Source organism: Rhincodon typus, chromosome 35 (assembly GCF_021869965.1).
Source record: "Rhincodon typus isolate 14 chromosome 35, sRhiTyp1.1, whole genome shotgun sequence".
Classification (NCBI taxonomy): Eukaryota; Metazoa; Chordata; class Chondrichthyes; order Orectolobiformes; family Rhincodontidae; genus Rhincodon; species Rhincodon typus.
Genome location: NC_063366.1, coordinates 13417357 through 13442877, shown reverse-complemented (window position 1 = coordinate 13442877; position 25521 = coordinate 13417357). Strand labels below are relative to the sequence as shown.

At 41.5% G+C, this 25521-nt stretch overlaps 1 protein-coding gene across 1 annotated transcript; it reads left to right on the top strand.

Moving 5' to 3' along the window:
* The first annotated feature begins 22765 nt into the window (after positions 1–22765).
* LOC125487043 (E3 ubiquitin-protein ligase TRIM39-like) lies at positions 22766–25521 on the top strand. The gene is made up of 2 exons (XM_048616947.1): positions 22766–23059; positions 23817–25521. Exons 1-2 carry the CDS (start codon positions 22778–22780, stop codon positions 23838–23840), a joined length of 306 nt encoding a protein of 101 aa, XP_048472904.1. The 5' UTR covers positions 22766–22777; the 3' UTR covers positions 23841–25521.

Below are 25521 nucleotides of genomic sequence, written 5' to 3'. Positions count from 1 at the left end.
TTTAAATACTCCCGAGTGGCTCTAGAAAATCTCCCCGCCAGTGTATTAGTCCCCTTCCAATTCAAATAAAATCTGTCCTTCTTATACAGGTCACTTCTACCCCAGAAGAAATTCCAATGATCCAAAAATGTGATTCTTTCTCCCATGCACCAGCTCATCAGTCACGCATTCATCTGCTGTGTCCTCCTATTCCTACCCTCACTAGTTCCAGATATTACTGCCCTCGAGGACCTATTTTTTAAATTCCTGCTTAACTTCATATATTCTGTCCTCAAAATCTCGTCCTTCTTTTTTGCTATATCGTTACTTCCAATGTGTATAACAACCTCCTGCTGGTCCGTCTCCCCCTTGAGAATATTCTGCACCATCTCTGAAATGTCCTTGATCCTGCATCCAGAGGGGCAGCACACCATTCTGATATCTCGATTCAGCCGTAGAAATGTCTGCCTGTGCTTTTGACTAGGACAGTCCGCTATCACGATCAATCGCACATTAGAGCCAACGTCTATATCCAAAACCTGACTGTCAGTGCTACATTCCCCTGGGAGTCCATCACCCCCTAAGTTTTTTGTTTGAGATGGGGATGGCCACAGGTGATTCCTACACTATCTCCCTTCTTCCCCAAACTTCCTTGGCGGTCACCCAACTTTGGTTTATCTCCCACCCTGCAATTACCATCTATCACATGCCCCAGCTCCTGTAAATTCCTCATTGCCTCTAAGTGCCGCTCCGAATAATCCATGTGGTCCAATAGGATTCGCAAGCAAACACACTTCCTGCAGACATAATCATCAGTAACATGAAAACTCTCCCTAATCTCCCACATCCAATAGGAAGAGCACATCACTCTACTAAAGGCCATCTTTGCACCTTAACAATCGACAGACCCAGAAAATAGCACTGTCTTACTGTTCTAAAAAGACAGCTCCAGGCTAGCTTGTTACTAACGTTTTTATATTTTTACAGTTTAATCAAGAGACAGATCTCAATAAAAACACATAATCAAAAAAGAACCCGCTCTACTCACTATTGCGGATTTACAAAGCAAGTAAGGTTACACTTTAAAACTAGCCACTTAACTGCTCCCCTGCTGTGAGCGCCACCACTCAAGCTGCAGTTGATAGGTTGATAATCAGTAAGGGAATCAAATGTTATGAGGAAAAGGCAGAAAAATGGTCCTGGTGATTGTCAGATAAGCCATTGAATGGCAGAGCAGTCTTCTTTTGCTCTTTTGTCACACTGTTTTATGGTCTACAGGAAACCAAGGGGTAAAGTGTGGTTTTTAAAAGGCCCCCAAATTTGGAGGATGGTGCAAAGCTAGCATCACATTCAATTCTCTGCTGTTCCAGCCTGGTGACTGGGTTTAAATATAATTCGAATGAGTCAGAATCTGCAGATGGAAGGGATTGATTCTGTGATTTAATTTATTTGCCTTTCAATAGATCCTATGCCTGAGCAATAACATTCAGCCTGATGAAAGTGTGAATGAAAAATGCCATTAAACATCGTTTAAGTCAATAATTGCTAACTGGTCACTCTGTATTTACAAAGATTTCTGGTTTTACCTCTGATCGCCAAAATTTCAATTGCTGCATTTTATTGTTCACTTATATATTTACTGGTATGAAATAGCCTGAAACCATGCCTTTCAACCATGTTTTGTGATATTATTCTGTTCTGTTTTATAAAGACACGCATTTATAAATGATTTTCCCATGTGCGCCTACATTTTATCCCCTCTAGAGCTCAGAAAACTTCGTGAGAAAACTGGTGAGTAATGAAGTCTCATTTGGCCATTCCAACATGATTTTAAGTATTATTCATTAATAGAAATGTTGCAGCTAACAGCGTTCTGTATGGAAAACATAGGTGCTTGATCGGCCATTTCATAATGATATATGTTAATGATATGTATATATTTTATATACGTTTCAATCAAACTCTCAAGAAAGAAATGAATGGATGGAGGAATAATTCGTGGCTAGTCTACCACACGTCTTGGCTACGCCAAAGTTGCGCTTTACCATCTTACAGTAACTCAGTCTACTGAAAAAAAATGTTCTGCAATATATGCATATTTTTGTTCCTGACTTTTAATTCTGCCTCTATGACTCCTAAATATGAATGGACTGTTGTGAAGGAGAAAACTGAAATGCAATATTCGATTGATATTCCCCTTTGGAAATGTGGCTTGATAGAAGTTTTGCCTGTCTAAGGCTTGCAAAGACCTTTAGCCAAACTTAGTAGCCACCCATGCTTACCCAATGAATATGCTGACTTTCCAGCAAAAACTAGCCAAACTACAGCTGTTGGAGTCTAGCTAACAGATTTTGACTACGTCAGCCTGACAGGGAAACGGCGCGGTGCTCACAGAGTCTCAGTTTAAAATCACATCTAAGCTCAATCTTTCAATTATTCAGAATGGGGTGGTATAGTTTCTCGCTCCATTGTAACCACTATCTATCTTATTTATTGGGCAGCTTATTGAAGGTTTACCCACAAATTATCACAAACCTAGAAGAAAGTTCAACATTCTTGACAAAGGTGTATCTTTTTTTTAAGTTTTGTTTCCCTGGTTGTGGGCTTCACTGTCAACTCCAGTATTTGTTGTCCATCCCTACATAACCTTGAACTGGATGACTCATTAGGCCAACGGTCAATTAGGACTCAACCACGTTGGTGTGGGTCTGGAGCCAAGTGTTGGTCGCATCATGTGAGGACTGCAAATCTTCTCTAAAACCCATTAGTGGTCCAGATGGGTGTATACGACAATACTTACCTTAAAAAGGTAAAATTCAGGAGGGAATAAGCACTTGCTGATAGTGAATGAAACCCAAATTTCTCCCATAATTTAGTTGGAGGCCAGATTTTCTCCCGTCAATTCTTACCACTCAGGGCATAAAGACTAGGAATTATCTCCATAGTGGGGTATAGATTATCCATATACAAATTAACTTCACAACAAGTTTGTAACTCACGTTGCTATAATAGCATATTGCAGGCGATTATTGTCATAAAATCTTTTCAGTGACAGTGCAGCGACTGTTCTGAATTCATATCAATCAAACAAGTGGAGAATTAGATGGTAGGACAAAGGGCCTATGCATCCTGTGACCTGGCTCTTCCACAGCTGCAGAGATATAACCACCTGTCACAGGAATAAAAAGTTGAAAATCGCCTCTGGAGGTGACAGCAATTATATTAGATTGACCACCCACGAGACTCAGCACCAGATAATCAGATCTATTGAGAAAAAGATGGAATTTGAAAATGGAAGCTGCGTAGAACAGATGACTGAGGCAATACCACAGCTTTGGACAACTCTCTATATTGATGGAAATCAAAATTAGTCAATATCTGGAAAAGGTGACCAAGCTGCAATGTCACATGGCAAATTATAAATTTACTTCTAAATTTTATTTCCAAAAACCAGTTGTCAGAGCTGAATAATAGGAGATTGTATAATTAGCTGTTTTATCCTTTGTCAATTGGCTTCCATTAACTTTGGTGAAATTATAAGTCATTTTGAAAAGCAGTGGCGGATCTGCTATGCCAGTTGATGCCCTGCAACAGCATGATAGCCGAGCAGAACATCGATTGGCTCCTAGAAACCTTGGTCTTCTTCTGTCCTTGGCTTCACGGCTAGCAAATGAGGTAACTAGTCCTAAGTCAACAAGCGATGGGAAGTGTACCAAAGTTCTGAATTGGGTGAACTTGGTACTTTTATTCTGCAAAATTTCAGCTGTACACCTATAATTACCGAATCTTGTTAAAGTTCCCTTGAGTGAACTCAGATGTGGTCTTGGGCACAACACTTGACGTAGACCATTGTCTGCAGGGATCTCAGAGTTTTGTTTGCTAGAGACTTACCTGGTGATTAGTATGAGGGGGTGTTCCATATCAAGCTCAGTAAACATCATCTGAGGGATACAGAGGAAAACGAAATTTCCAGTAAATTTGTTTTATTGGCAGAAGCTGGAGCAGTAATAATGAAGGAGAAATTGGCCTGATCCCACACGAGTGATAGACAACCATTGGTTTAGTACATTGCTATATTTGCTATTCGACTAAATTCAGGGGAAAGAGAATGTGGCTGCAATGTTGCTGCAGTCATTTCCTCACCTGATGTTAAAATGCTAACATTTCATTAACTCAATGAAGCAATCTTGTCGGTAAATCCTTATGCAGGACAAGAGGCAACATCATCTTTCATTATAGAATATCATCCCAGGGATTTATGGATATTCCGTCTGAAATTGTTTAGAAATCAGCATTGTAAAAATGAATGACAGGCAAACAGGCAAGTATTGTAGAAGACAAATGGTTGGATATATCCGTAGGCAAATACATACAGACATTCAAGCTATGTGTTAACCAGGCGAGCAAAAAAAAAAGGTCTCTACGTTGATGCAGCACGCCCATTTACAAGGAAAGAAGTCCCAAATTTCACATAGATTTCAAAGTCTTAATTTAGAGAAAGATTATAGACAGAAACAACTCTATTTGGCATTTTATTGTTGTAAGCTGCAAGTCCATTACTTTCTGCAGTGCTCCTTACCTTCCAATTGCTGAAAGTTTCCAATAAAATTCCACATAACGAAGACCAGAAATGTGCTTTATTCATTTTCCAATGCTTCTATTAATTGGTTTGCCAGGTTTCATCTTGAAAGACTTCAGTCCTAGTGATGTTAGAAATGGGCGTTCAGGAATTCGTCTTTGAAAGAGTTACATAGGTAGTCGACATTCCACTCCTGGTGTTTGTAACCTGATTAAAACACCGTGGCCTAAACGAATTGCCCAAATTTTCACCCATGCTCATTTTCAACTGTAGGTAGTGCAGGAACAAAGACCGACGGTAATGGTCCCTCTTCCTTACAGGAATATGCAGTAGTACCACTTTTGGTCTAACTTCTGTAAATGAGAAGCTGTTTCAAAATCTTCACCTCTGCAATGAAATGTATATTATAAAGTTAATAAGAGATCACTGTTGGTGTAATTTTGTGTATATATGTATATAGTAGGTGAATTCTCGAAAAGCACTACTTGTTTGAATTACCCAGTGGAAAGACATAATTGCTTGAATGTATCCAGACTTGTTGAGAAGACTGAGTTTTTGCTGCAGGCATCACTAGCCAGGCAGTTGAGTCAGTTTGTTTAGTTTCAGTCTCTATGAATGAGTTAGGTCTTAACGTGGCAGAACAACTTCCAAGGTTGAATGCATATTTCTCAAGTGGGAAAATGCTGGGCTGCTGCACAAATAAGACAGTGATGATGTAGCAGGATAGATAGAGAACTGGCTGATTGAAAGGCAATGGAGTTGGAATAAATGGATTTTCAGGCCGTCAAACTGGAAATTAATAGAGTATCACTGAAATAAGTGCTTAGAGTAACACTATATGCAGCCTAAAACCTGATAGAATGTCTTGTTGCACAATAATGAGCATTCGTGTATATGGGCAAAAGCTGCAAGTCCGAAGTGTGCTCCAGGACTTGATTTTCAAAAGAGTGTGGTCATAATGCGGTCATATAAGCCTCAGGTAGGCAGAAAGATCGGAAGAACACTGCTGTACAAGGATGCTTGTAGTGTGGTGCCCTTAAGCTGTAATTTCTGACTTCGGCTAGCGGCCTGTTCAATTTTTTTTTTAAGAAAAGGCACAAACCACATAGAAACAGTCATAAGCATCTGTGTTGCCTACTGTATACACCCGCATACTCTGGAGGTCTTCTAGGTCGAAATCTTATGGCATGATAGTAGGAAGTGAATTTAATATGGCCAGATTTACTGACTATACAGAGATAGAATTAGTTTGTTCAGAACGTGTGAACAGTCTGCAAAGAGATGCACACAAGTAGTTAACCAGATGAAACTTTGCACTAACAGTGTAATGTTTAAAACGTTAATCTGTCCAGTTCTGCAGAAATATCCGAAACAAAGAATATTGTGTAAATACAGAGAGACTTGTAGGTTTTACTACATGGAAATCTGGGGATTGTTGCACATGAATTGTCAACTGCGAGTATTTAGGAAGGCAAGTGAAATGTTTGCCTACATTGCAAGGTAGAGATAATTCTTGTTACAACTGCATAGGGCATTGGTGAGACAATATCCAGAGCACTTTGCACAGTTTTGACTCCTGCATACTTGCATTGAACGCAGTTCAGAAAAGTTCACTGCGTTGATTCCAGAGGTGAGGAGGATGTTTTAAGAGGGAAATTTGATCAGGTATCCATGGAGTGTATAATACGAGAGTTGACCTTAGTGCAAAAGGTAAGAATCTGATGTGATTTGACGAGATATGTGCTTACGAAATCTGCCCCATCTAAGCCCTTGGTACTAAGAGATTCCCTGAAAATATTGGGGAAGTGAAAATCACCCACTAGAATAACCTGTGTCTTTATTTTTTACATCTTTCCATGATCTACTTACATATCTATTCCTCTATCTCCTGCTGACTACTGGGAGGCCTATTGTACGATCCCGTCATAGTGATTGCAGCTTTCTTGTTCCTGGGCTCTATCCATATGGTCTCGATGGTCGAGCCCTCCAAGATGTCCTTTCTATGATATTCTCCTTAATCAGCAATGCAATTCCCCCACACCTTGCACATCCTTTTCTATCACACTTGAAACATCTGGAACATTGAACTTCCAGTCCTGCACTTCTCTCAACCAAGTTTCTCTAATGGTGACAAAGTCATAGTCCCATGTACTAACCCAAGCTCTAAGCGCATGTAATACTCCTAACATTTTATACTCCGAACTCGAACCTGTTACACTCCTTGCTTTGAAACATAAACATCAGACCGCCAGTCCCACCATTGTCATTAACTTGGCCCCAACTGTTCTTCATATTCGACTTACTTGACTTAAAATCTACATTCTTGCCAATCTCCACATGCAGATTTACTGCTCTGGTTCCCATACCTCTGCACACTTACCATTCCTGGAGCATTACACAGTTTCATTTTGGCAGGGAGTACAGGTATTTTGATGGAAAAATAATCAAAACTGTTTGGAACACTTAGGAGATTTTAACAGTTCTTGTTATTTCGGCTTGTCTGTCACGGGTTTTGCTCTTATAATCCACCGAAATAAACAGAAAAATAAAGCAAATAAAGACTTCTGTGTTAAGAGGTTGAAAGTGCAGTTCAGTTTGAATTGATGTCCATGACACAATTTTACAATACATTAACATACGCCACATTTTCTGTAAGATATTAAACAGGCTAGTTAAAATATTTACTAGGATGCTTCAGGGCAGTAGGCTACAGTGACCAGAACGCAGAAGCTGGGATTGATCAATTTGCAGTAAAGAGTTAAAGAGCAAATTCGTAAGAGAATGTGAGATGATGAATGTTTAGGATACGCAATGACCAACCTGATAGGATGGTGGACACAGATTCAATAGTAGACTCAGAAATATTTTGATAATGATTTGAGGGAGGAAATAGTATAGTATCAGGAGTTGGCAGAGATTTGATGTGCTGAATGACTTCCTTTCGGACTGCACTATAATTCTATAATTTCCATATAGCATTCAATGGAAATACATGATTTTAAAAAATTATTAAAAACCAAAAAAACTGCAGATGCTGAAAAGTCAGAAACAAAAGCAGAAATTGCTGGAAATACTAGTAGATCTGACATCATGTGTGGAAAGAAATCAAAGGTAATGTTTCAGGTTCAGTGACCCTTCCTCAGACCCTTCTGAGGAAGGGTCACTGAACCCGAAAAAATATTTTATAGTTGCCTCCACAATCTTCTTCTGATTGAAATAAAGCCTCTTAGTGACATATTGATTTCTTTCCCTTTCGAATTGAATCAATTGATATTTATGCTAAAAACTGATGTAACCAATTTTTGAGTTGTTAAAAGTGAACGAACTAGATAAAAAAATCACGTTGGTGCACTTTTTCCTTTCCAGCTACAAATATTCTAACTCAACATTATACTGCCCGTTTGCAATTCAAGTATTGGCAATAATCGTGGTTCTAATAAAATCATTATTTTGTTTTAATAAAAAGACGTTCGTGGGAGAAGTGGTGAGTGATAAAATGGATCTCCATTTGAGCAATTTTTTTTTACAACATTGTTAAAATTGCAGAATTTGTTTTAATCACTAGCAGTGTGGATTTCACAATTTCAAACTTCCTTCTACTCTCCTCACAATGGTGTGTTACATAAGTCTTTTCATTTAATTTAAAGAGGTGTAAACAGCTTCATGGAGACATTATAAAATACAATTCAATACAATGTAAAAAATCTTTACGAAGATATTCGGGGGAGTTGACCAAAAGCATGGTCAAACAGATAGGTTTTAAACTGTGCCTTAAAGTAATGAAGAGAGGGGGAAATCTTAAGGATGGAACTGCAGAATTTAAGTGTCAAAGCAGCAGATAGTGTGGGCATCAATAGAAGGATGTTCTGAAGGGGCCAAAATTAGGGGAGCATAGATATCTCAGAGGGCTGTTGGATTGGAGGCGATGGCTAGAGAGAAGAAATGGCAACTTTGGGAGGAATTTGAAAATGATCATCACAAGAATGACGTGGGCAGCAAATTTCTGGGTGACCTCAAGTTTACAGAGAGTGCAATGTGAAAGGCTGTTCAGCGAATCCTTAGAACTTTGAAGTAAGGAACAGTCAAAAGCATGAACAGGGATTTCAGCAGCCCTGTGTTTGAAGAAGTGATGGAGGTGAAAATCAGCGGCCTTAACAAAGCTGCAAATATGCAGTTGGAAGTTCATCACGGGGTCAAGTCTAACATTAAATTTGTGAATTGTATGGTTCAACCTCACATTGTTAAAAGGGAAAGGGACGGAGTCAATTATGATGAAGCAGCATTGTGGCAGTTTTGGGAAACAATAGCTTTAGTCATCCCGGTACTTAACTCGAAGAGATTGATTCTTATCCAGTATTGGATGCAGAATAAGCAGATTGGCAACCCAATGGCCATGCAGGGCTTTGAATGAGATGTTGATGGAATGATAAAACTAACTGTCAATCATTGTACATGTGGAAACTAGCGGTCTGCTTCTGCTGATGTTGCTGAGAGACACAATGTGGATAAGAAATACAAGTTGTCAAAGGATAGATTCTTGGGAGACACAAGGAGCAACGTTTGGGAATGGGAAAAGAGAAATTTTATGTGATATACAAGCTATTATTAGATTGATAAGAACGGAATCAGACTAACAGTACAACACAGCCAAGAGACAGTGGAAAGGAGGATGGTGTGGCCAACTGTGTGAAAGTCTGCAGACAAGTCGAGAAGGAACATGTTTGTTATAGTCACAAAATGTCAACTGTTACTTCTGTAAGTGTTTTTTTTTTGTTTGGAGGGATTCAAGTATGGAGTGCCTGGAGAGAAAAGTACAAGATTGAATGACAAGGAAATTGCGGTTGAAGATGGATGACAGTTTGCAAGGACACAGTAGTGGAAACATTTTTTTGAGGGGGCGTTGAGCAAGAGAGGCACAGCACCATGAAGAGAGAGAACTATTGACAATATCAGCTAGTAATAACCAGGAAGGGAAGTTGGGCGGTCAGCAATTTAATGGGAATAGGGTCGAGAGAGCAACAAGTGTACCTCATATTCAAGATGAGCTCCAGTGGAGTATGATTAAAGGAGGAGAGAAACTAATGAAGGAAATAAGTTGAGGTTTAAGTGGGTGGAAGGTTTTTAACAGGCTTAGCCCGGCATTTAGAAGAAATGAAGGATTTTATCAGGATGATTGAAAGCGTGGTCTCAATTTTGGTCAAAACAAAATCTTTGGGTTTCATTGCATGTGAAACGATAGAACACTGGGCAGAGGGATTGAAAGTGATGGTTTGCAGTAGGGAAAGGAAACGGAGATCATCTTTGCAGTCCAAAATCATTTTAGAACAGTCGCCAGTTTTTATAATCAAAAATAGATGTTTTCATGGTCTGGCCAGATCGGATGGTAATTTGCTAAGCCATTGTAGAATTCTTCATCAAAGTTAAAGTTTATTCCTGACAGTTTCAAATAACAACATAAAAAGCATACTCAAATAGCATATAACTGTTGCCTGGACACAATGTGTTTATAGAGAAAAAAAGTAATATTTTAATATCAAAAATAGTAATAATAATAGTAATCGTCCCTCATGATGCGAAAAGTATTTTTTGATGAACATTGTGTTTTTAAATCTCTGTCTATGATTTCCTCGAGATGAATTACAACTTCAGCGGATAATGGTTGTGGGCAAAGTGGCGGGTAGCTTTTTTATCTGACCATTATACATTGCGCCCAATTGAATCAGCTATTTAAATGAAGCCGCGGGGCAGTTTGTGGGATCATCAAGACACAACCCAAGCGTATACTCACTCATTTGGCGTCCGCCTACCAATTTCATTTATCCTTATTTTTACATAATTGATGGTAAAGAAAAAAATTGAAGATATACAAAACAGACTAATTGCCGCTGGGATCGCTTATTCATGGGATGGTGAATGGAAAATCGACTTGGGAAATGGTGTAAACTACTTGGTATTGAACTAAGTTTCTGTTATACAGAGTGATGAGCAATTGAACTGAATAGAACACTACTGCCAATGATCCACACAGTTGTCCTCTTCCTGCCAAACAACTAGCGTATCCTGTCTCAACGTTTTGGTGAAGAACAATTTAACCCAAATGTACAAAATCAGAATTTTTCTGGTGCTACACTTGGAAATATAAGGGGTGGGGTGGTACAATTTTACCGAACACACCAGTCAGTCTTGTGTAAAGCCCTGTGGGGTGTAAAACCACATCTTCGACCAATCGGTGAGTTTCTCCAAAGTTGTCCCGAAGTACCCAATTTGTTTTTTTGTTTGAAGTTGCGTGTGACCGTCCCCCCATCTTCCACTGGTTACCCTGTTCACTGATTATTCTCTCATAATGGGATTTGGGTAAATGCAACTGAGCTGTAATCGGGAGCAACTGGAAGGCTAGAAATCAAGTGTTTCCGAGTTAGAATAATCTCAAATGCAAAGTTCTGGAGCAGTAGAGCTGGTTTATACTGTGCAATCTTGACATTCCCCAGAGAACCTCCTAACTGCTTTTCGTTGCTTCGGCAAGCGACTGGTCGGTTTTTGCCTTATTCCAATCGACAGTGACGGACTACCAGGAAGTGGAGATTTTTTGTTATTAAATATTGGCATTCCCTTGCATGCCATTAACATGGAGTAGTTCAGGATGAAAAACACAAATTGAATAGGGAAAAATGCGGCAGTACCACGACATGCCAAGTATCATATTCATCAATATAAAGGCAGGTTATAGGAGGATTTTTCTTCGGGTATGGGGGAGCTGTACTACCTTCATGGTGAAGGACCTCCAGATACCTTCATCTGTCTTCACTGCGCTCAGCAAACCTGTAAAATTGCCACCAACATTTATGGTAAGGGATCGCTTCAGGCAGCCACCCCTGACCCGTACAACAGCAGACAAGCGCAGTTGACAATACTCCGACACGCTTTACATAAAAGAAAAAATAGTATCCCCAGTGTTCCGAAAGACCAACTGTGACAGAATAAAAGGCCGCTGCTCGAGATTATTCTCTTCCGCCCTGACGGTTTGCGTGGATTTATCTACCCTCCACTGAATGAAAGTCTTATGATTGCATGTGCAAATGCACCGGGACGAAGCAACCAACTCAGATACTCCGCAAAAATTCTAATATGCTGGATAACTTGATTTGTACTGTTATGTTTATGTGCGATAAACTGGAAATACTTAAAGAGCTCGAGGAACTGCGAGACGCCCGTCTGGATCTAGGTAAGATTATTAATCAGAAATCTATGCCGTCGAATTTTCGCTTCAAATATTCTTAGAAATGTGTGTACCTTATTGTCCTAGACTAGACGGTCATATTGTTTAAATTTGGCTGAGCATAAAATAGACTGCACGGTGATAGTGTAAATGACCCGCTGCTTGTAATGAAATCATCGAGGCAGAAAGCACCCATAAGTGATCTAAGCTTAGCTATACCAACCTTCCAGGTAAATGGCAATACGGACTGCGGTGCTGGTTTTGTGCTCTGTTGAATTCAACAGAGAGCAATATCGGGCGGGGTGTAAACCCAGCGCTACTCTCGCCTCAAGACAAGAAGGCAGATTCTATGACCAGCTGTAATTACAGTTGCACGCTTCTGAATCAAGTGCCTAGTCTTTGAAGAAAAGCAAAATGCCCGCTGGATTAGCAGTTGGAAGAAATAAATGAGTGGGAGTTATGAGGGAATGCAAGAGCCAATTTATCGCTGTAAATCGGTTTTTGTTTCATTTTTTTGCGGGATTTGAGAGTCGCTGGCAAGATCAGCATTTCTGATTATCTCCAACTCTTCCTGAAAGGGTGCCTTGTTCGGCAGTTTCAGAGGTCACTTCAGAGTCAGCCGCAATGTTGTGGTCAGAAGTCACATGTCAGACAGACCTTAAAAAACATTCGTGTAGCAGAAGGGTGTTTACAACAATCTATGATAGGTTCGTGATTGTCATTACTGAACCTGGCATTCAAATCCAGACTTGTTAACTGAGTGCAAATTCTACCAGCGGTCGTGGTGGGACATAAAGCAAGTCCCCAGAACCTTAGCCTGGGCCTCTGAATTACTAAACTAGTGACATTACAATTACATCACCATTTCTCCAATAACAAAACAAAAACTTGATTTTATTCAACGATGAGTTGTCACTTTCACTAGCCAGGCCAGGATTTACTGCCCAACCCAATTGCCCACAGGGGAATTAATTGTCAACCATATTGTTGTTGGTCTGGAGTTACATCTAGGCTAGAGCAAGAAATGATGGCAGATTTGCTTCCCTAAAAGAAATTAGTGAAGGATATGGGTTTTTGTTAAAACCGACAGTGGTTATTGAATCGTCATTAAGCTCGCTTTAAATACCGAATTCAAATTTCACGAGTTGCCATAGGAAGTTCGAACCCATGACCTCAGGCTATCAGTCTGGGTTCTGGACTACTGGTCCAAAGGCATTATCACAAATCCACAAATTGCCCCTTGACTTTTCTCTGTATGTGTTCTAAACCATATTGGGGGACTTCAGCATACAATCAGCGCTCAAATCAAGCTTTAATATTTCACTGTAGGGTTTTCGTTCTTTAACTCTGTGCAGTCGTTAATTGAAACAAACTACTGGTTCCAGTAGAGACAGTATGATCCTCTAGCACTATTTAAATAAAATCAGTGTCACAGCAAAGTTTATCTCTGAACCACCAATTCCAGTTTTTACTTAATTTCATTACTACAGTGTCTAAGCAGGCCATTCAGCCATCAATTCTGCAAAGAGTATCCCACGCCCCTGCATTATAACCCTGCATTTTCCATGGACAATCCACCTAACCTATGCATAGAGTCACAGAGTCATAGAATAATACAGCATGGAAACGGGCCCTTTGGCCCAAACTAATCCATGCTGAACATGGTGGCCACTCAGCTAGTTCCAATTGCCTGCATTTGGTCCATATCCCTCTGAACACTTCCCATCATGTATCTATTGAAATATGTTTTTTTTAATGTTGCTATTGTACCCGCCTCAACCACTTTCTCTAGCAGCCCATTTCATATACGCACCACTCTGTGCGTGAAGAAGTTGCCTCTCAGGTCTTTCTTAAATCTTTCCCCTTTCATCTTATACCCTCTAGATTTCAATTCCCCATCCCTGAGGAGGTGGGGTGGGGATGGGGGGAACTACATACATTCGTCCTATGTATGCCGCTCATGATTTTATACACCTCAATAAGGTCACCCCTCATTCTCTACATTCCAAGGAATAAAGTCCTATCCTGGCCAACCTCTCCCTATAACTCAGGCCTACTAGTCCTGGCAACATCCTCAAATCTTCTTTGCACACTTTCCTGTTTAACTATGTCTTTCCTATAGCAGGATGATCAAAACTGTACACAATACTCCATGTGCAGCCTCACGAACGACTTATACAACTGCAACATAATGTCCCAACTCCTATACTCAATACCTCGACTGATAAAGGCCAGTATGCTAAATACCTTCTTCACTACCCTGTCCACCTGTGACGCCGCTTTCAAGGAACTATGTACTTGAACTCCTAGGTCCCTCTGTTCTACAACGCTCCTCAGGACCTTACCATTTACTGTATAAGTCCTACCTTGGTTTGACTTTCCAAAGTGCAGCATCTCACACTTATCTGTATTGAGTTGCATTTTCCGATCCTCAGCCCACTTCCCCATCTTATCAAGATCCCTCTGTAATTTTTGATAACCTTCTTTGCTATCAATGATACCTCCTAACTCTGTCTCTTCCATATCTTTGGGCTGTAGGAGGAAACCAGAGCACCTAAAAGAAACCCATGCAGACATGGGAGAATATGTAAACTTCACACCATCACCCAACGCTGGAATCAAACCCAGGTTCCTGGCACTGTGAAGCAGCAGTGCTAACCATTGAGCCACGCTGCCTAGCATTAAAGTGGGAATGTTACCATAACATTACCACTACACCACCACCTCCTCCCTGATATCTAATTTGGCTTCCTTGTAATGTCTATAGAACAACAACAGTCGAGTTCATTTGGTTCCTAAATCAATTAAATTTCTCTGACATCGTGGAATAATATGAGATGTGTCAAAAATAAACAGTTGAATTCCTGTGGTCAGAAAAATGCTACTTCTGGGTAGAAAATCCCCCATGTTTAATACATTTAAATTCAAACCCCTTTTACACTGCTTTAGGCGTGAATTTCATTAGTCAGGATCAAATTGTAATATTTTCGATTAAATGGAACAGAAATTGACAAGAAGTGATGAGGAAACATTCTACCATAACTTGTTCTCTCAGCAGGCAGGTGACTTTGAAGTCTGTCGAGGGGTCAGCATAGTCCATTTCTTCTAGTGATTCTTACTTACTATCAGTAAACAACACCCGAAATATAGCAACGTCAAGCATTAACAAAAGGTACAGGAATGGCAAATAACTCATAATTGCCAAATCTGTCTAATGTAGCTAAAAGCACAGTTCAATAGTTGGCTGCAAACAGAACTATAAATAAGCTACTGGGCATCGATTAGTCACCAAGCAATTCACGAAAGGGCTTTTTTAAGAACTATATGATATTAACTATTTTCTCCCAGCAAAACTCTAATAATTGTCCTGAAAATGCCTTGAATAACTACCAAGGCGATCAACTAAATTTTCTTCGGAGTTATAACATTGAAAAATACCAAAATAAGGCATTTATATAGTAAAAATTCATAGTTTGAATTGGAAATATTTTAACATAAATAATCACAAACCCATATTTTCAAGATCAACTTAACTCATAAGGGACTCTTTGAAGAATTTCACAACTGCCTCCATAAATGTTAAAGAAAAACTATAGGGATATATTATTTACGGCATTCATTATCATTCAGCATACCATGGAAGAATAAAAAATGTTAACATTGTGGTCGTACATTTTGTCAGAGGAAAAGCTGCGCAAAAAGGAATCAGGTAAAAAAAACTCAGGGTAACTATATTTTGTCTCATCTGTGTCCTCAAAACTGAGGGAAACATCAAAAACCTTTATTGTGATGTAAATTTCCATTGTACTATTGTAACACATTAAAACAAAATTTACTATTTCAAACCTTTAAAGTTTGCATAAATTTAGTATGGTTGGAGTGGTGAATTGAGGGTGCAATTTTGTCACAAGTTACGGAGTATTAAGGGGAGGTGGAATTCAACATTCTAGCTATCAGTGACTTCAAGTCACTTTATGCTATTACTTGACTAATTTTAATGTTTCACCTTCTATGTGAAGACAGGTATCTGAGGAGCTGAACTTTGTGCGAGCATACGTGAAAATTACCACTTCTGACTTTATGATGGAGAGAAGATTATTGACCTAGAGGTTAAACATGATTGAGACTAGGACACTACCATGAGAAACCCCTGAAAAGCCTTCCTCTTATGATTCCTTGGTACCATGTGACATTCACACATTCTGTCCCTTCCTTTTGTTGAAGTTCACATCCCTCTCTAAACGAATGTAAAAACTAAGAGCAGTAATATGTCATGTGCAACTTGGAGTCGAGTCCATCATTTAAAAAAGATCGTGGCTGCACTCCCACATCGATTCCTCTTCCTGCCCTACTTTCCCACAAAAATGTATCAGTCTCAGCCTTGAACATAATCGTCAACTGAGCATCTTCCACTCCCTCCGATAGAGAAATCTAAGTTTTCATAGCCATCTGAATGATGAAATATTTCCTTAGCTCAGTTTTAAATGACTGGCCGCTTATCCTGACAATACTGCCTTCAGTTCCAGACGTCCTAGACAGCTTATCAGCACCTTCAAGTCTGTCCTCTAAGCGTATTATACATTTCAATAAGCTTAAGTCTCATTCTACTACATTACGTAGAATCTCAGCCCATTGTCCTCAACCTATGACCACAGGACAGACATTTCTTTTGCAGCAATCAATCTAGTGAACATTCAATGCACCCTTGATCAGAAAAGTGCATCCTTCTTTAGCTAAAGAGAGAAATACTGTGCCTAGCACTCCTAATGTCACCACTTTAAAGTTATCCTGTGTTCTATTCTTCCAAATAAGGTCCATAATTTGACATCATTCCACATTACGCGCAAACTGAAACCTATCACCTCCCTTGCTCAATTACTTAATAAAATCCACATCCATTTTAACAGGTTCTTTACATCGTCCTCGCAGCTTACAATTCTAGCTAGTTCTGTACTGTCGACAAGAACATCACTGCAGGGGTTCCTCATGGTAGTATCCCAGGCCCAATCATGTTCAACTGCTTGGTCAATTATCTTCACTCCATTGTAAAGTCAGAAGTGGTGATTTTCACCTATGCTTGCATGAAGTTCAGCTCCTCAGATACTGAAGCAACCTATCCAGCAAGACCTGGACTACACCCAGGCTTGGGCTGACAAGTGGCAAGTAACATTAATGCTACACAACCGCCAAGCAATGAGCATACACGGGCTGCTGTCAGACCAGCTGTGTTTCTCCAACACTTTCTGCTTAAATTCATAGCAGAGATGTTATCGCGACAGTATTGAGACAGCACAGGCAAGTTTGCTTCCTTTATTATAACCAAAATCAGAAATACCAATTGTTTGCTAAAAGAATAAGGCCACCAGATTCCATGATCTTCAACAAACAGAAGTTTTATTTTGTTACTATGCAATTGTCAGCAATGCATACACTAATCTCTCTCATACTTAAACATCCAGAATTAACTTAAGGTATAGTTGAACGATCAGGCAAAGTTTATCTAACACAAACATCAAACTCCACATTAAATGTCAGGGACAGCCTAGATACAACTCAGGAATTCCAGCTCCTCCCCTGCTAGGAATCCATCTAATCCTGAGCAGACAGCATCCTTACTCTAGCGAAGTCTCAGGTGTATGGGACCCACTCAAAGCCTTACCATTCTAGATTTCTCTCAGAACTTTTTGTGAATCCAACATTCCTGCAGAGGCTTTTCACTTCTGAGGCTGCTGCTCAATGTGTCAGCCGGGTTACACTCCAGCCACGAGGCACTGTATCAGCTACGCTGCTGCCCATGCAGTCTGCCAAACTTCTCTGCTACGACTCCTGCTCCCTGTCTTTCTCCTTACCCCAAAACCCCAAGCTGCACCGAATGGAGAACTGCAGCTCGCGGCTTTTCAGAGCTCCTGCTCCCCAGTTGCTTGGAACCCTTAACCATAGCCGTTTAATGCCCTCCACCACATCTACCCCTCCTATCTAATCTTCACGTATGGGCTAACTTTCGCACTACACACCAGGTCAACTGGGTAGCAAATTCACACCACACATCATCAAATCTTCAGCCATGGCTCAGCACCAAATTTACTCGTTTGCTTTAACAGTATAAATTCCCTCACACCTCACAAACAGATGTGGACTAGGACAGTCACAACTGTTCTCTGCCTATAGCGACCTTAAGTGATGCTAATTATTGCACTTGCTTTCAGAAATTGCTGATCTCCGGGCGAAATTAGGTAAGGATAACTATCAGTTCTTTACTTATTGTTAGAAAGCTAGCGTCACAACCAGCATTTATCGCCCATTCTTAACTACCTCTCAGAGGAAGGGAACAGTGGCACAATAATAATGTTACTTAATGAGAAATCCAGCGACCTGGACTAATATTCTGGCGATATGAGTTCAAATGTCACGCCAGTCAGGTTTAATTAATAAACAAGAAATCAAAAATTTCATCACTATTATTGACATTATAGCTCCGTTAGTTCACAAACACCCTTCAGGAATGACAACCTACCATCTAGGTGCTTTGGTCTTTCGGTGACTCAAGACCCATAGATACATGGATCACTCAGAACTGCCTTCTAGCTTTTCAAACCACACGTGCTAAACTGCTACATGAGAGTCAAAGTCAGAGAATACTTTAGAATAACATTACATGATTGTACATACCATAAATCAACCTGTTCAGACATCTTACAACAATCTTTAGCAATGGGGCCTGAACCCACATTACTATTGCCCCTCAAGACCCCATATTATGTTATTAAAATCTGTTGTATTTTTCAACATAGCTTTTTCAATCCAGGCAGGGAAGTTAGCCTTCCTTCTCTAAATTCAACCAGGTGGAGCTTTGAAACAATGGATTACAATTTCATGGTGGTTACAGAAACTTGTTATCAATTGCAGATTTAATTCAATTCCACCAGCCTCCCGGGTGGTCTTGTTCCTCTGTCCCCAGAGCATCAGGTATCTGGCTTGCCAGTCCAATGGCATTATTGCTGCACCACTGTATATCAATATTGTTACCGAATTTTTACTATTGCCAGAAGCCACCATCCGAATGACAATTGGAAAGCTAACATTATGGGAAATTATTCTGATTTCCAACGAATTAGAAGGTCTAATTTCCTAAGCAGCATTGAAAGGGTTTTTCTGTCAAATGTGCACCTATAGGTCGAAATGGTTCAACAGCAAAAGTGATCAGGTCAGGGGGGCGGGGGTGTAACAATTTGACTAAACTGCTTTCTGCTTGGCCTGATCTTCACTTTAAATGCAGTCAATGGCAGTCCTGCTATAATTGCAGGCTACCAGCTGAGCTGAGTTTCTGACCCACTTGGAGAATGGGGATACAAAACCATCAGCCGCAGCTTGACGGTGCATTTACATTCCCCAAAAATTAGGATGGCTGTTATCATACGCGTTCAATCAGATATCTGGCCTCGTGAGTAAACGCACGCATTAACATGACCTGGTTTTATTGATTTTTGTTTATTCCAGGAATAAAGAAAGAACCGAAGGAAAAAGGTAAGAGTTTTGGGATGAACTGCGTTGTCAAAAGAACAGTAAGACTTAAAGGGGTAAAAATTTGCCTCGGGCGGTGATGCTAAACAGATATAAAAACAAAGTTGCTGGAAAAGCTCAGCAGGTCTTGCAGCATCTGTGAAGGAGAAAACAGAGTTAACATTTCGGGTCCGGTGACCCTTCCTCAGAACGGTCACGGAAACGTTAACTGTTTTTTTCCTTCAAAGATGCTGCCAGACCTGCTATGTTTTTCCAGCAACTTTTGCTTTTGTTCCTGATGTAGAGCATCAGTTCTTTCGGTTTTTATTATGCTAAACAAATATGCCGTTCTGAAACCGCCTGTTTTGCGCCACTCCCCGAGAGGAATTTCTCCCTTCTTTAGTGCCGAGGTATTTATAACTTTTGACATTAACTAAAAAGGGTGACATCAGATTGACGACTCTTTTCGGGCTTAATTGGTGTTAATTGAATGCAAAGTCAGGAGAACTGTGCAAAGAGTAGTGGCTGTGATACCGACCAGTGCACGTTTCGATACAAATTATCCCCGGTCTTGATTCTTGGTCACTGTAAGACATGGGTGTCGCTTCCCGGACCAGCATTTATTACCCGTCTATGACTGCTTTGAGAAGGTGATTATGAGCTGCCTGTTAGGAACACAGCAGCTGGAGTAGACTCAATTTGTTTGCCTTGGACCAATAACTCTTGGTATCTCTGCTTAATAAAAAAAAAGTCCACCTCGTTTAAATTTAACAATTGAATTAGAATCGACGACTGTTTGAGGAAGAGAGTTCCAAACCTCCACTACTCTTTGCCTGTCTACAGAAGTGTTTTCTAACATTTCTCCTGAACTTCCTGGCCCTTATTCTTAGACTACACCTCCTGGTCCTAGAATCTTCAACCAATGGAAATAATTTATCTGCATCTACCCGTCCTTCCCTGTTCATATCCTGAATACCTCAATTAGATCGACCCTTTCTAAATTCCAGAGAATAAAATGCCTAATTTGTCTAAGTTCTCCTCACAACTTAATGCCTGAAGTCAGGTGCCATCTTTGCAAACCTCCCTCCAGGGCCAGACTATCCTTCCCAGGACGTGATGCGCAAATTTGCTCACAGTACTCCAAGTGGGCTATTCAATATCTCCAAGGATATAGTGACAAGTTTGAAAGCGGGCGTGCAGTTCACTCAAATTACTGCCAAATGTGAATTTGTTTGGTATAATGCCAATCTCAGATTGGCACAAATAGTCTATTGTATTAATTTCTAATCAGCCTGAGGTTTCTAATCACCCTGTGTTAATACCACATAGCGGTCCTGTGTATTTTCACTTGCTCTGCCCACTGACAACCTCCAACTGGCAGATTCGCTGCCCATCAAACATTAATATCCGTTCCAACGCAATGAGCAGAAATTCATTAGTGAAAGCTGACCCCTATACTACAGCAACTTGGCTGATGGTAGGTGGACAAGGTATTGACCCTGCCTCACGAGATAGGATACAATGTGTGACAGTGAGTCAGCGATCCATTTTAAACCACTCTCCGATTTTCACAAAAGAAAAAATGCTGGGGTTCAAAGTGAGTCAGGCAGCATCTTGGGAGAGAAAGCAAGCTAACGTCTCAAGTCACTTTCTTTGAAGCAAAATGGAAATGCCACATCAATGCGGTACAACCTGGTCGTTCAACCACTACTGCATGTTTACTGCCTGACAGTAAATGTGAAAAGTTACAGCTCAGTCTCTAAAATATGGGGCACAAAACAACTTGATCAGAACCTGTCCGTAAAATAAGAAGAGAACAGACTTCATGCAGCACACTTCTACCAGCATAAACCAAGGAAGTCAAACCACCCTAAGGCCTATGAGGAGTGAAAGTGGGCATTGGCATGAAGGAAAACAGATGGAATTCCATTTGTCAAGGGTTAGACACTGCGCCCAGTATTGAGTTTGATTGAAGTCATCTTTCAATAAATATTAACACGTTCTGCTGGTATGCATGGCGGGAGGGGAGGAGACAGAGGTGTACACATACCTGAATTCACGCGGGAGCCTCCGTGCTCCCCTCCCACAGCACCAGCCCCTTACCCCAGACCCCTTTACTTTTTCTAGTGCTGGTTCCAGTTAAGCACAAACTAGAAATAAAATCAGAATTTGTTAGAGAAACTCAACAGGTCCGGCTGCATCTGTGGAGATAAAACAGAGACTCTCTTCAGAACTAGACAGAAAACGCTAACTCTGCTTCTCTCTCCACAGATACTGCCAGACTTGCTGAGTTTCTCCAGCCATTTCTGTTTTTTTTTGTCTCATGTTTCTAGCAACAAATCAGAACCGATAACTTTTCCCACGCCAGTATTTGAATTGTGTTCATTTCTCTAACTTTATGTGCCCTACGCAAATTTGCATGTAGAAATACCGAGATTATAACCTTTGAGGTTCTCGTTTTATATTAATAAAGGTACCTAGCTCCTCATATTCTAGGTACCTCTTTCCTACTTCTATCCAATTAGTCACTCATAACGCAACATTATTTTGATGAAAAGGGATAATGTGGGATAGGGATTGTGGAGGTGGTAATCTGTTGCATATCTTCCATTTTACAACGTAAGACCATATGAAATAAGAGCAGGAGCTATCCACTCAGCCCTTCGAACCGCTCTATTGTCAGGGAGGTCAGGATAATCTTCCACTTCGACTCCAAGGCTAGCATCCGAAATTAAAAATGGTTGCTGAGACAGCAACGGCGAGGGATAGAGAGAGACAGAGAGAAAGATTGGGAAAGGGAAAGAAATTGCCAGAGATTGTAGAAGTTATGTTAGACTTAAAAAGGACACTTCAGCCTCCACTGGGTGCTGCATTTTACGAAGAATTGTAGAGAGTGCAGAACAGGTTGACATCCATTATTCCAGGGTTGTGGAATTTCAGTTCTGAAAATACTTCAGTGAAATTGGACAGAAGGCTGGAAGAAACTTCGATTTAATAATTGAAAATCATGACCAGTCCGACAGAATAAATCGGGGGAAAATGTTCCCACCAGGAAAGGAACCAGAAAGAGAAGGCCAAGTGTTATGAGAAAGAGGTCTAATCGTTGCGCGGAATGGTTAGGATCTGGACACTGCTTGGGACTGGAGGGCTGATGCAGGTTCGATGGAGCCATCCAAGAGGGAAATAAGACGATTTATGGAAAAGGGTTACAGGGATAAAGCAGGTGATTGACACTCAGTGGGTTGTTCATTTGAATAGCTGGGACAGAGACGATGGGCTGAATGGCTTCCTTCTGCGCTGAGACGATACTGTGGACTGTCCAGCAGCCGCTAGTATTGACGGTTCCTCTCAATTTTGTGTGTGTGTGTGTGTGTGTGTCTTTTTGTTTTGCAGTTACCATCCATTTCGATGAGGCGCACTCGGATCCACAGTTCGTGCTGCACAAAGCGGAGAGCAGCGCCACGTGGGGAACAGCGCCCGAGGGACTCAGCGCAGGGCAACGAATGTACCTCGGCAACTGGCGGCTGTGGGGAGCGGAAGGCTTCACGTACGGGACGCACTACTGGGAGGTGCAGGTGGAGGACGGCTCGGCCTGGTTCGTGGGCGTCTCTGTGAACTCGTACCGGGCCAGATCGTGGCTGAAATCTCTGCCCAGCAGCGGTCTGTGGCTGGTCATGCTGTGGAACGTCGGAAAGGGCAAATACCCGTCCAGGTCCCTCGGGAACGCCATCAAGGTAGTGGAGATTCCGAAGGTCGGGGTTCTGCTGGACTTCGACGGCGGGAAGGTGATTTTTTCCAACCCTAACAACAACGACGCTGTTGTCCACTCACTAAGCGGCAAGTTCACTGAAAGGCTTTACCCCTTGTTCAGGTTTTGTCTGTCCATCAAGAAAAATCCCAAAATCAGCCTGCTCTGAGGACCACCACCGCCCCGCCTTCCCTTCCCTACCTCAGCCCCGCGACCCTGACTCAGTGAGCGAGAGCGCCCCCCCAGTCAGGCAGCGGAAACTGCACGTCAGGACACGTCGAGGACGCCATTCCCCAGCTGCCTTTGAGGTTTTTTTTTTAGTTCGCCCACTGACCGCCAAGCGGCGCTACTTCCACAAGTCTCCTCTGTCGCTGCGATGGGATTGGTTGGGCCGGCGAGAAAGTGACAACCAGGCGCTGGGCTCCCATGTTTTTCGTGGTTTTTTTTTAAGCTGGAAATGGGTTGTAATAATGGGTTTTGTGTGGGTCAGTCCGCTCTTTGGAATGAGAAAGCTGTTTGGCCAGGTCTCTCAATCTTGCTCTAAGCCACAGGAGCATCAAACATACGTTGGGTGGGGGTGGGGGGTGATGGGATGCAGGGTGTTTTTGGAGGGATTGGGTTTAAGTTGTATGAGTACACCGGGGAAAGGTGGGAGGGATTCTTGGACCGCTGGATGAGTTCTTGCTTAGCTGCTCCTCCTCTTTGCATCCTTCTCCACATCCCCGCGCCCACCTACCCGCTCCCAACACTATTCAATCTCACATCCTCTATTCACCTCTCTCTTTGTCTTGCAGGATGGTGGAGCTGATATGTTCTAGTTTTGTGCTAGCAAGGTCCAGTTCGCCGCACCCCACACCGCCCCGACCCTATTTCCTGCTTTTTCTAATGCTCCAGGCGACAACGTGCCTCCTGTGCTGCCGATCCAGAAATAAGCGTGTTCCCCGGCCAAAAGGACCTTTCCTAGAATATTGTCAAGAGCTACTAACGATGCGCGCGAATTTAGTCTAATCGTTTTTAATCCGGCTCTAATATCAGTTCTGCATTTCAGAACCTAATATCGTCCAAGGTATAGGATATTAAAGATTGAAATGTTTTTAACCAAATCATTCTGAAAATGTTGATCCAGCATTGACCTGACAAGGCTTAGATTACAAGCGACAGCTAGTAATATTGATAACCACGGGTGTCCGACGGTATTCCTGTCCGTGCTGTATTAACTAACGCATGTGTTAACTCACCTGTTATCTATGAAGCAGAGGCGGAATGTTCACTGTTATTCTCTTGAATCGCCACAACTCTGTGAAAACGCGGAAATTCCTGGGGCCTCGGCTAGATTGTGCTTTGCCGTCGTCCTCAAGTCCTGAACTCCGCCCTTACCTTTCAGAGACAAATGACCATTCTGCTCAAATACACAAGTGGCTTTGAAATGCCGTGTGTGAAAGTATGATGGTACAAACGGACTGGCACGGCTGCTCGGTTCACCAGTATGACATTCATCGAAACAGAATAGGTGTAAGATTACACTCTTCGGCCCATCGGGTTCGCTCCGCCATTCAGCACAAACATGGCTAATCCTCTATTTCAAAGCCATACTTCTTACTCTGCCCCAACCCCCTTGGTGCCTTTACAGTCTAGAAATTATCTACTTCTTGCTTACGCAGATTCAGTGACTTGGCCTCCACAGGTTCACCCACCCTCTGAAAGAAGATATTTCTCCACATCTCTGCCCTGTAACCTGGGACCGTCTAACTGTCTCGGGTTAATGCCAAAACATTTCCACAGGAAGGCTAATTGCAGGACCATACCATCATACAGGAGGGAACAGTTGCAAATGGAATGGGCCAATTCATTTTTACAGCAATTCAACTCAACCCTACCGTAGGTCAGCTGATGGGATAAGGCTTAATGCACCCTGAGTAACAATGTTGGAGAACTGTGGCAACCCATTAAGAAGCTGATGCATGTGGGGACAATGTTAGTTTTTAAGTCCCATTGGAGGCAGTGAGAACAATACTGGGTGGAGTTCAAAACAGAAATTCAAAATGGGTAAGTTCCCAATTGTCAACTTGGTCTAAAACTCGAATCATATCCCTTTAGTTCCAGCCCTTGCTGTCCATGACTGCAGGCTCCCGCTGGGAACAAGGAAATCACCCAGAGCCGTAGCATCCCACCTTGTAGCATCCAGATATTGTCCACGGAAAGAAATGCATGCCCAATCCATGAGTGAAATGAATAAAACCAACCACATAGCAAGAGATGTTAAGAGACCCTCCCTGCCTGCACTGTTGTGTCACTCTGAAGTTGTAGCTTTCAACTGCTCAGAGTGTAATAGAATCAGTCCTGATGCTGTGGTACAAGCTTAAGTCTTCCTTTTGGATATTTTTCATCAATATGTGATACCTGTAGCAAAGCAGTGTGCCTGCACAGAACCAGGCTGTGTACTGTGCATGAATTGAATGTCTTTCTTTGATTGAATTGTTCTGTGCTTCTTTTAATAAA

Bases quoted from the DNA above. Each gene is read 5' to 3' on its own strand.
- LOC125487043 (XM_048616947.1), top strand. From the start codon at position 22,778: ATGTACCTCGGCAACTGGCGGCTGTGGGGAGCGGAAGGCTTCACGTAC. The intron at 23,060-23,816 runs GTGATTTTTTCC...TTTGTCTTGCAG, and splicing joins TGGACTTCGACGGCGGGAAG to GATGGTGGAGCTGATATGTT.